The 12,442-nt window shown below is 44.7% G+C and overlaps 1 protein-coding gene across 25 annotated transcripts in view; it reads right to left on the bottom strand.

Moving 5' to 3' along the window:
- Window positions 1–12,442, bottom strand: part of KALRN (kalirin RhoGEF kinase) — a 661,891-nt gene that overhangs the window by 255,226 nt on the left and 394,223 nt on the right. For all 25 annotated transcript variants that reach the window (XM_059162890.1, XM_059162900.1, XM_059162892.1 and 22 more), the window contains exons 19-21: window positions 10,612–10,726; window positions 6,618–6,733; window positions 6,023–6,145 (exon numbers count right to left, since the gene is read on the bottom strand). In XM_059162890.1, the coding sequence (XP_059018873.1) occupies window positions 6,023–6,145; window positions 6,618–6,733; window positions 10,612–10,726 (354 nt within the window). The remainder of the gene's footprint in view (window positions 1–6,022; window positions 6,146–6,617; window positions 6,734–10,611; window positions 10,727–12,442) is intronic.

Genomic DNA, 12,442 nt, shown 5'->3' with positions numbered 1-12,442 from the left:
TCCTCTCCACTCCACAAGCTGAGTGGGGAATGCCCTTCCCAGCATCCCCACGGTGCCACACCATGGTCTACTTATGTGTCTCCATCAGACTGTACATGTCTAAAAGGGTTCCATCTTATTCATTTGAGTCTCCAAAGTCTAGAAAATAGTAAGGTATCCCATAAATGTTGACTAAGTGAATCCGTGAGTAAATACTGGGTTTGGAGGTAAGTAAAGTGGGACCAACAAGAATTGAGGGTTTATGCTGGAAAAATTCTTACCCATATACAGGACCCCAACCATGGCCACAGCACCTACTGGGAGTAGTCTGAAGTGATTTCCTACAAAGGAGGGACCATGAGGGCACCATGCAATCTGCCACATGCTTGGCCACAGCTGATGAGATCAGAGGTAAAAACCTGTCTTGCTGGTGCAGCCCATCAAGATGTAGCCACTGACTTCTGTGGCATCCTGGCCTAAAATCTCCATCTAAACAGGGGCAGGGGCAATGTGCTAGGTCAGTTAAAATTGTTTTTCTGGGGATTTGAACTGCATAGGGAAGTGGGTAGGTGGCAGCAGGGCAGAAATGAAAATATAGGCAGTGGCCACGAGAAGGGAAGGGCAGGCTGCATCACAGTAATGGTGATCACCTATTCCTGATTCCCTGTCAGGAGATGACCAGACAGGGGCGGGGTGGGGAGTTGCTGGAACTGCCTTTGGTGTAGCTTTCACGCCCAGAGGTGAGACTATTTTTGTTCTGCCCATCAGGCTGAGTCATTTGGATTTTCTTGGACTCCTGGGAGGTCCAGCCCTTGCTTCTCTCTTCTTTTCCACATAGAGCCATACAAGATCTTTTCCATTTCATAACTCAAGCCAGTTTGAAACTCAAATCTTGCCACCAAAACAGAGTAACTTATCTAGACTGATAAAATGGGGGTCAAATTGCAGAGGCCTCTGAATGGTAGGGTCAGAAGGAAGGATGTGATCTAGTGGACAAAAGGGAGTCTTTAAGGGACATAATTCATCTGGACCTGGAAATCTAGAAAGGACATCTCACTTATCTTGGGCTTCATGGGTCCCCTAAAATGTATGTTTTCCTCTTTCCATTTTGAATTCTATATAATCTGCTAGAAAACTCAAAGGTAAGAAAGAAGGGGTCAGTAGTTCTATTTTCCTTCTTTATTTCCCCTTTTTCTTCCTTCCTCCCTTTGATCAGTTAATATCATACCATCTTTCCCTAATCAATGAACCCTATGCTGAATATAGTTTATAAAAAACCTCTTGGTGTTTTTTGCACATCTCACAGGTCTTTAAGATTTAGCCTTCTTGATGTTATTTTTGTAATTTCATTATCGTCTTCCAATTTGCCTTTCATTGCTGATATTCCTTGTATTTACTGACACATTCTTTGTCAATAGGAAGTTATTGAGCTCCCTGATATGGGTAAACAGTGCTCTTGAGATAGATCTTCATATTCATTCCAGAGGCAGAGACTTTGTTGTTATATATGAGAAACTAAAGCTTTCAAAAACATCTATTGCATGTGAGCTATATTCCCCTTGATTCTCAGAAATGCAATGTCCACCTTTTATGTGAACTGTCCAGATTCTCCTTTTCTCAGTCCAAACCACCTGTCTGACAAGCCCAGTGTCCCCTTTCCTCATGGTCTGAATTCCTGAATTAGCTAACTTAGTTCAGTTCAGGCTCCAGTCACTTTTGTTATCACATAAGTCTCTCTTGTTAAGAAGAATTAAGTCCAATTTATCTCAAAGCTTCTTTCACTTTCAGAGATAAAATGACCGGTTTAAAAAAGTGTTTTTCTGGGATAATCAAAAAACCCTGATGAGATACCACTCGATACCCTCCAGGATGGCATTATGAAAAAGATGAATGATAACTAGTATCAGAGAGGACGTGGAGAAGTTGGAACTCTTCCACGCCACTGGTGGGGATGGAAAATGGCACAACCACTTCAGAAAAAAGGTCAGCAGCTCCTCAAAAAGTTAAAGAAGAGTCACCGTACGGCTCTACCATTCCACGCCTGGGTAGATAGCTAAGAGAACTGAAAAAATAGGTTTACACAAAGGCTTGTCTACAAATATTCACAGCAATACATTGCTCATGGTAGCCCAAAACTATAACAACCCAAATGTCCATCAACTAATAAATGGATAAATAAAATGTGGTCTGTCTTATAATAGAATATTATTCAGTCATACAAAGGAATGAAGTACTGATACATGTTATACCATGGATGAACCTTGACAATATTATAAGTGAAAAGAGTCAGACACAAAAGACCACATATTGTATTATTCCTTGATTCTGTTTATATGAAATCTCCAGAATAGACAAAGACAGAAAATAGACTTGTGGTTCCAGGCCTGAGGAGAGGAAGGAATGGGGAATGGCTGCTAGTGGCTATAGGGCTTGTTTTGGGAGTGATGAATATGTTCTGGAACTAGATAGTGGCAATGGCTGCACAATCTGTGTATATACCAAAACCAACTGATTATAAAATTAAGAAACCAAAGAACCTAAAAAAAAAAGTCTTGTTATGAGAAAGAAATTGATTATCTGTTTTTTGGGTGTTGAGCTTGGTAATCATGTCAAAAATGGGCAGAAGACATGAACAGACATTCTCTTAAGAAGATAAATGGCTAACAGACACAGGAAAAAATGTTCATCAGCCATCAAGGAAATCAAATCAAAACCACATTGAGATACCACCTTACACCAGTTAAAATGGTCAAAATTACCAGGACAAGAAACAATAGGTATTGGAGAGGATGTGGAGAAAGGGGAACTCTTTCCCCTTTCACAAGGGGAAAGCTTCTTTCCTCTTGCACAAAGCTGTGCAAGTTGGTGCAGCCACTTTGGAAAACAGTGTGGAGATTCCTCAAAAAATTAAAAGTAGAGCTACTCTGTGACCCTGCAATTGCACGATTGGGTATTTACTCCAAAGATACAGATGTAGTAAAAAGAAGGGCCATGTGTACCCCAATGTTCATAGCAGCAATGGCCACAATCACTAAACTGTGGAAAGAGCCAAGATGCCCTTCAACAGATGAATGGGTAAAGAAGATATGGCCCATATATACAATGGAGTATTACTCAGCCATCAGAAAGTGGGAATCACCCAACTTTTGTATCAACATGGATGGGACTGGAGGAGATCATGCTGAGTGAAATAAGTCAAGCAGAGAGAGTCAATTATCATATGGCTTCACTTACTTGTGGAGCATAAGGAACAACACAGAGGACACTAGGAGAAGGAAAGGAAAAGTGAATTGGGGTAAATTGGAGGGGAGACAAAGTATGAGAGACTATGGACTCTGAGAAACAAACTGAGGGTTTTGGAGGGGAGGGAAGTAAGGGGTTGGGTGAGCCTGGTGGTGGGTACTAAGGAGGGCAGGTATTGCATGGAGCACTGGGTGTGGTGTATAAACAATGAATCTTGGAACACTGAAAAAATAAAATAAAATTAAGGTGTTAAAAAAAAGAAAGAAATAGATTTCTTCCAGCTGTCCAGATGATTAAGCTTTCCTCCCATCATGTGTCTTGACCTCTTATAAAAATTGTGAAACCCTCAACAGGAAAATATCTTATATATTCTTCTAACCAGACTTTCTACAGCCTACCACAGTAAGAAAAATTTTGTTATCCTCTTAACCCCACCTGAATTCTCTTAATCTTATTTTTATTCTCATACTTGTGGATTGCTATATAGAAAGAACATTTTTATGTTCCATGTTTCTTTGAGTTGATGTGTTTCTTTGGAGCAGAGTATAATAATTCAATATACTCAATACGTTCTATTGGCCTGCTTAGTCCTGAAGGCCACCATATTTACTCTCCTGTGGTTTCAGGTCAATTTGGTTTCCATTTCCAATTCACTTTACTGGTTACAAAGATTACAGTCAAAGTTGGCTGGTTAAAGGAGGCTTGCCTCTGGGAAGTGGGGCTGGAGTGGAACAGGAGGCTGTTGCCTTTCATCAGAAGCTCTTCAAATGGATTTGTTATCCAGTAGATATCCTAGTAATGAATAGCCCCAAGACTTGGAATGTGTCAGAGGGGAAAATGAAACCCCATTACAGAGTTAAGTTAGGTGGGTGAGGGAAGAGAAAGAGCCAAAGTAATAGAATCATATTAAACATAGATTGGGGGAAGGAAGTCATTGAAATCTACTCAAACTTCTTTGTTGCCCATGTTCACAGATACCTGCAGCCTATCTTCAATGCACAATTCGGTCACGTAAGTGAATAAAGTGTGGCTCTTATCCTTTGGGATCTTGCTGCCTCACATGGGAGATACCCCATCACACAGATTACTGGAGAACAGGGTGGTTCGTGGTCACAGGATCACAGAGGGGGAGGCACTCCAGTAGAAAGGTGGGCTCTTTTTGGAAAGTATAAACTAGAAGGAAGAAAATGATATTCTAGGCAGAAAAATGGTATAGAGGAGGTAGAGAAGCAAGAAAATATAGGATGTATCTCTCAGAGGGTAAGAAAATACATCCATGCCTCTGGAGCGTAAAATTTGCATGAAAGAATAATAAGGCTATAGCTGGAGAGGTAAGACGGTGCCATTGTGGAGGCTGTTCACCTGAAGGTGCTGGTGAGCCACTGAAGCTCTTGGACCGGGTGGTAAAATGACCCACCCAGTGTCTTAAAGATGAACAGCAATGATGAGCAGGATGGATAGCAAGGAAGGAAAGGCTGCATGCATGGAACCCAATTACAGTGGTTATAACGCAAATGGCAAAGAGGGGAAAGATGGAAAGAAAAGTTGTAAATGGACTAAATAATATATTTCCACTTAGGTTCCAAAGATTCTGGTCCTAGGGAGTTCTACTACAATATATGGGTAGGAACACCAGTGGATCTGATAACATCCAGCTTCTTAATGACTCATTATTGACGTTAGTTCCAGAGGGGCAGATAGACACAGAATAGGTAATTCAAAAGCTCTTTTCATTTGGATTTGAAAAGAGTTCCGTGTATCTGCCACCTTCCTAGTGCTGTTTGCTCTTGCTGGTATTGAAATGAGTCCCTTATCTAAACTGACAGCTTTCCACACTGAATGGAAAAGCCCCCAAGCGCACTGGAATGCAGAGGAAGTTTTCCCACTACCAAACGTTCATAGTGTAGAAGTCAGAAAGTGAGTAACGCCTCCTGAAGGATCCATTCATGGACGAGGCTAAGGTTTGTCACAGCAAACTAGAGGAAATTTGCCTTCGTGTCAAAGTGATCCCTGGGGAGGACGGGCATTAATACATTCCCCGCCCCCACCATGACCCCCCACAAAAGCAGCTCTAATCCAGGAAGAGCATCTGCCCTGTGAGGAAGTGATGCCAAGACAGGCTCCCCCACGGCAGGGAGCCCAGCGTGAGGACCGCGGATGCTACAAAGAGCTAACGGAGACAGATCAGATTTTCATTTCAACCCAAGGGTCCCCAGATCAAATCTTGGCTGTGAAAACTCATTTCCTCCGACTCTAGCATTTCCTGCCTCAGTGTGAACAGGGGTGTGAGGGTGTGCGCTGTGTGTGCCAGTGCACATTTGCTCCCCAGAGACCCCAGCTTGGCTTATTTGCAGGTCTGAGGCCAGATGGAAGTAGTCAGTTCAGGAAGTAAGACCCTCGTCTTCTTTGTAAACACGTCCATAGTCATCAGCCTATAAAGCAGACTTCCCAAACCATTCCAACACCAAGAATATGTGGTGCAGAGGTGCACACAGGCAGTGCACATGTCACATGAATACATCCTTCTGCCTTACTGGGTCCGAAAGAACACAGCTGAGTCTAGACCTGGAGCACGAAGAGGAATATTTGTAAGCACAGTGCACACGAGCTGGCCTCCCTCACATCGATGCTCCATCCAGAGGCTGCGATTCTCTGGGCATTCAGGCATCAAAGGAGACCCCCCTACCCACCCTGTGGTCAGCACTTCGCGGTAGAGAGGCTGCTCTCCCTTCTGCAGCATGAACCTGGCCAGACTGGGGAGAGCTGGAGGATGTGGGGAGGGCTCCGGAATGCCTCCTACCTTGGCAGGCACCCTGAATTCCCCATATTCTTTCAGCAGTTCCTGAGTCTCCTCTGTGGTGTCTCCCGTGGAGGTATGTGTTGAGAGGTAATATTCACCTGTTTCTTGGATCCAGTCCAGCGCCTGTGGGAGGAAAAAACCCACCCAGTCCCCGAAAAGTCAGCTGTCCATAGGAAAACATGCATTGCTACACTGTTTGGCACAGTGTGACAGACCCAGGAAAGGCTGGCACATTTTGGTCAGCATGTAGCTTGGAAGCTGATTTTATGATTGAACCCTCTCCCATTGACTCAGAACATCCTACCAACTGGAGAGTGTCTCATCCACTGGCCCTCATCTTCTAGGCCAGGCTCAGCATCGTGCACAAGTTAGGGCCCAGCTAACCCCAGCATCTCCTCCTAGCTCCTGGTGCAGTGTGCTTGGTAAAGGCTGAATGACCAGTAAGTGACAGTCTGTTCTCTTTCCTTTCGTCTGCACCACTGCCCGTATCTACTCTGCCTGATGCCATGACCCTCTTCTGGACTCTCCCTATGGCCATCTTGGTGACTGTATCACCCCTGGAACAGAGGAGAAGCCGGGAGAACCATGGACGTACCTGCTTTGCGCTGCGCTCAAACACGACATATTGCTGGCACTGGTCTAACCGCCGCTTCTTCAGGGTCCAGAAGTGCAAGACACGGTTCTCCCGCTGTAAGAGCTCGCTCAAGATGGCTGCAGGGCAGAGAAGATGAGCACTGGCTTGGGAAGGCCCCAAACCCGACCAGCCAGCCGCTGGCACCACACACCCCAGCTTCCAGACTCCTGTGACTTTCCAGCCTCCCAAGGGGACTAATCAAGGTCCCAAATGTGAGGACAGGAAAGCATTTCCCAGAGGGGAGCAAGATCAGAGGGACTGAGGTGAGAGCCTGGCCATGATGCTCCATCAGTGAAGGGACAAAGAGCATGACCCTAGGGGAACTTAAAAGGGATCTTGATTCTCTTCATACCTAAGCCTGTCCTTGATGGTAAGAGACCTTGGGAAGTGTCGGCTCTTAAAGTAACAACTAACTCACTTGGACCTAGAGCCTATGAACAGCAAGGGGACTTGATAAGAATCCCAGCCACTCTTGGGTTCTGTGAGACGGTGGGAGAGGAACAAGAGCGTTAGGACCAGTGTAGCTGCATGGGTAACCTGGCTCATGAGCCAGGTCCTGTCCTGTAGGGGAGGCTGTGTACATGGCACCTGAACAGCACGGCCTTGATTTTACGACCTTTAAGTCACAAGCGTAGGGAGGCCGTATTGGAATCGTGTCTTCCTAGAATTGTGTCTCTAGGTCCAAATTTCTGTGTTGCTGTGAATCGGATCTGATCACAAGCTATTCTCGTGTTACCTCTAATGATGGCAGGTGAGAGGACATGCACAAGGCACATAGCCCCATGGTGGGCCACGGCAGGTGTCCATCCGTGTTCTGTCTCTCCCTCCTCCTGTCACTGCAGCAGCAGCTGGCCATGTGCCCAGATTCCCTGTGTGTTTAATAGTGTGCTCTGTGCTGGAAGCACTCGCCATTAGTCTGTATTATGTCTGCCTCCGGCTTCCTGCTAACTCTGTCATATACTAATTCATAATAATGATGATATGAAAAATTACTACTTATTAAGCACTCACTCTGTGGCAGGCACATATTCTCACAATACCCTGTGATGTTCGTACCATTATTACCTCTACTTACAGATGAAGGAAGTGAGATTCAGATAGGATAGGTCATTGTTCAGGGTCATTCAGGAATGTTTGACTTCAGAGCCTGGTTCCTTAGCTGTCTTGGTCCTCCCAGTTATAGGGGCTGTGAACACAGACTACTGTGCTTTACAAATAGGGGCACCTGCACCCCAGTGTTTACAGCAGTCATGTCTACAATAGCTGAACTATGGAAAGAGCCCACATGGATAAAGAAGATCTGGTAGATATCTACAATGGGATATTACTCAGCCATCAAAAAGAATGAAATCTTGCCACTTGCAACAATGTGGATGGAGATGGAGGGTATTATGCTAAGTGAAATTAAGTCAGTTGGAGAAAGACAAATACCATATGATTTCACTCATATGCAGAATTTAAGAAACAAAACAGATGAACACAGGGGAAGAGAAGGAAAAATAAAATAAGATAAAAAGAGAGAGAGAGAAACCATAAGAGACTCTTGACTATAAGGGAACAAACTGAGGGTTGCTGGAGGGGAGTGTGGTGAGGGGATGGGGTCACTGGGTGATGGGCATTAAGGGGGGCACGTGATGTAATGAATCCTGAGTGTTACAAGCAACTGATGAATTACTATAGTCTATCCCTGAAACTAGTAATATATTGTGTGTTAACTAAATTGCATTTCAATAAAAAAATTTTTTTAAGAAAGGGTACAACCAATTTGCAGTGCTTGTACTTAGAACTTTTCGTGCATCCTCTTGGAAGTTTGATTATCTAAGGACAGACTCTGTCTCTCTTCCCTTAGGCTGAGAACTTTTACAGATCTCAATTATTCACCAATCCCTATATCCATGCCTTTATTATGTAACTTTTTAATTCCTCCCCAAAGAGATAAATCCTACTTCCTCTCCCCCCACCCCCAGGGTACAGCTATGTGACTTGCTCTGGCAAAGGGATTGTTAATAGATATTATACAAGTCGGAATTTAGTGTGCTTGTGCACTTGACCTTGCCCTCATCACTATAAGAAGTTTTCCTGGGTAATCGCTTCTTCAGCTGAGGTCCTGGAATTAATACATGTGGAGCAGACAAGACTCCAACCTGTAATGAGGCACTAAGCCAGCCAAGTTGGCAGAAACGCACTGCTGAGACCGGCCAAGACAGCTAGTCCCCAGCCAACGCACAGTGACTTGAACAAAAAATGCTGACAGTTGTATGGCACTGGGCTTTATGCTGTAATAACTGCGCCTGTGCCAAAAACTTAAAATAATTGGCACTGGACTTAGGTCCGGGTAGCGGGTAGACAAGAAATGGGTACAGGAGAAATTATAGGTCCCTGCTGGAGGAAGCCTCATCTGGGCAGAGACAAGTGAGAAGCAGTGTTTACTTTAATCTTTCTGTCTCCTAATCAGAGCTTTGCTGACTGCAGAATCTTACAGGGTGGTTAAGAGAATCAATCCTGATCAGGCAAAAATCCTAAAGAGTTTCAGATTTCATTTCTCCCATTCTGGAAAGATTTCCCAAGGACAATAACCTGCCTTCACCCCCATGAAGCTGCAGCATACCCTGCTCTTTCTGTGAGCCCGAGGCTTGAAGCACACTGAGGTACAGGGGGCATGGGCTTGCCCACAAGGCAGTTGGTCTCACCCACACCACCGCCAACCCAACGCTAAGTCAGGACACGAGCATTGTAGCATGCCAGTGGCCAGCCAGCCACAGGGTTCCTGGACCTCAAATGGGGAGCACCTCTGGAAGAGGAACCCTGCCTGCCTCTTCTCCATAGGGAATTTTATTACTAAATTTAATTCTTCTCAGTGGCCTCTGATCTTGCAGCCTCCTAAGCTCTCTGAGCAGGGAGGGAAGCCCTTCCTTAGGCAGATCAGCTCTGCAGCCCTCACTCCAGGCCTGCCCCAGCCCTCACTGCAGGCCAGTTTCAGCTCCCTCCCTGGCTTTGGTCTCTAGGCTGGGGGCCCTCTGCTGTGTTGGGATGACATTTGTTAAATTCTTCTCCTGCTCAAAGGCTAATTTCTGCATGGCCCAGCATAAGTGATACTACCAATAATAATTTAAGCTTAATGTGGTCATCTAATAAGCAATGATTAAAGGTTACTGATTTTTTCATGTAACTGTAGATTCTATAGAATTCAGAGAGATATTAAAGATGTGCTGGACCAGTACTTATCTAAATTTGACGTGCACACAAATCATCCGGTTGGGACTGGCAGGAGCCCTTGCCAAAATGCAGCTTCTGTTTCAGTAGGTCTAGGCAGGGCCTGAGGTTCTGTTTCTTAACACACTCCCAGGTGATTCCAGGGCTGCTGGACTGGGGACCACATTTTGATGAGCAAGAAGAGTTCAGATGCTCATCATTTTAAAGTAAGAAACTTAAAGTTTTAAAAGCTCACATAGTAAGTAACAAAGCCAGGATTAGAACTTGGTTTCACAATTCTCAGTGTGCGTCTTGTTTCCAGGCTGTAAGAAAGCCTCATCTGTGCTCCTCAGTATGTTAGCCACAGCTGGCTACTTAAACTTAAACTAAGACACAGTCAAGAGAAGGAAACATTTAGTTTTTCAGTTGCCTTAGCTACATCAGTCAAGTGCTCAGCAGCCCACGTGCCTAGTGCCTATTAGATGCACAGGGTAGGTATGGACTGTGTCTGGTCCTTCAGAAAATTCTGTGAAGTGCTGCTCTAGATTAAAATAAATGAAAAAGTACTAGGGAAATTTTATCTTCATCTTTCTATTCCCAGTCCTGATGCCCTTTTAAACACTGCCCATCCCCCCTGCCCCACATCAAATGTCCTCTTATCTAAGGAGAAGCAGCAGGAAACATGAGAGTGCACAGGGACCAGGTTCACAGCCTCTGGTCTGTGCTGCTGATGTAGCCTGTGGCTGGACACTCCCACACTGACCTTTCACTTGCTGCTCAGGTCCCCGGGTGTGGCTGGCAGCACTGGGCATGCTGACGTTGTTCCTATGGATGTACTTGAGGAACACCTCTGCGTTCCGCCGGGCCAGGGTACAGGCCTGAAAGAGACGAAGGTGTGAGGACCCCAGCAGGTGCATGGGGTCTGAGACACTGGGAGAGGGGCACTGGTGGACAGGTTTCTGGAGCTCTGGGTGAGCAGAGCCCTGGAGGCCACTTCTGGTTCCCAGACACTCCCATTACAAAGCAGGAAGCTCCCCTTTTTGTGGTGTAAAGAATTACTCCCTGGGCCTCTCCCCTTTTCATCCCAGAGGAAAATCAGCAATCAGGCATCCCTTGACTACCTCTCTCCGTAGGTACTAACATCTCAGGCTGGTTTTCCTCTGCCATCAGAATGCCTCTTAAAGGACCACTGGGGTAAGCCACTTCTGCATTCGTTTAATTTTTATTTATTTATTTATTTATTATTTATTATTTATTTATTTGACAGACAGAGATCACAATTAGGCAGAGAGAGAGGAGGAAGCAGGCTCCCTGCGGAGCAGAGAGCCCGATGTGGGACTCAATCCCAGGACCCCAGGATCATGACCCGAGCCGAAGGCAGAGGCTTTAATCCACTGAGCCACCCAGGTGCCCCGCATTTGTTTAATTAAGACTCAAGAAAGCAAATTTGGTAAACAAGCCTATTAACCACACATTCCATATCTAAATGGAAGTCACCCACATTTAAAAAACTTATTTGTCCATAAAATTCGCTCCAGCTCAATAACACTAATATCTTATTGCTGGGAAATATGGATCTATACACAGGAATAAGAGCCACTATGCTACCCTCTTTATGACTCCCATTAGGTGTGGATGGCAGAGAGGACAGGTCACATACTCCTTGTGCCCAGGGAGGAGACCCAGGTCCAGAAAGGGCAGGAACCATGAAGCACATCAGGGCTGGAATCTATGACTATGGGCAGAGTATTTCTAGTTCTTCTCAAGACCACAGAATTTCTGAATTTCTTTACAGAGCAGAATTTTTTCTGTTGTACAAGTCTAGAGGCAGTATAAGCCTCCCCTTATCCCCGGTTCTCTTCTCTGCAGTGTCAGTTACCCACAATCCACTGCAGTCCCAAAGCAGGTCGTCCTCCTGATGCATTGTCTGGTCAGTGGTAGCCTATCCTTACCTCACACTGCCTATGCTATTCCCCTCACTTCGCCTTACCACGCAGGCATTGTATCATCTCATACCATCACAAGAAGGGTGAGTACAGTGCAGTGAGATATTTTGAGGGAGAGACCATATTCACATGACTTTTATTACAGTATATTGTCATAGTTGTTCTACGTATCTATCAGTTATCTATTATCAGCTGTTCCTCTCTTACTGTGCCTTGTTTATAAATTAAACTTTATCATAGGTGTATATGAGTAGGGAAAAGCATGGTATATGTAGGGTTCAACACTATTCACAGGTTCAGGCATCCCCTAGGGGTCTTGGAACATATTCCCCATGGATAAGGGGGACTGCTATTTACCCTAGTCCACTAATTTTTAATCTACAGTTTCCGATATTATCTAGATGAAACTGTCAAATTTTAATACCTTTGACATTTAACAACTGACTCTCTAAATTAGATAGTAAAAATTTATTATAAATTTTGCATTAACAAAAAAAAAATTGCATTAACAACATGGTTTCTGGGAGCTCTGGTAAAAGATTTTTGGGTGGGTCCATCTATTGTGAGGTCCATGAATTTAACAGCTGGATGGTGGTCCAAAGCTAAGGTATCCAACATAGATCAACTAACACACCTAAATGGGGAACT

Source organism: Mustela lutreola, chromosome 2, assembly GCF_030435805.1.
Source record: "Mustela lutreola isolate mMusLut2 chromosome 2, mMusLut2.pri, whole genome shotgun sequence".
NCBI lineage: Eukaryota > Metazoa > Chordata > Mammalia > Carnivora > Mustelidae > Mustela > Mustela lutreola.
This window is presented reverse-complemented; position numbering and strand designations above follow the sequence as displayed.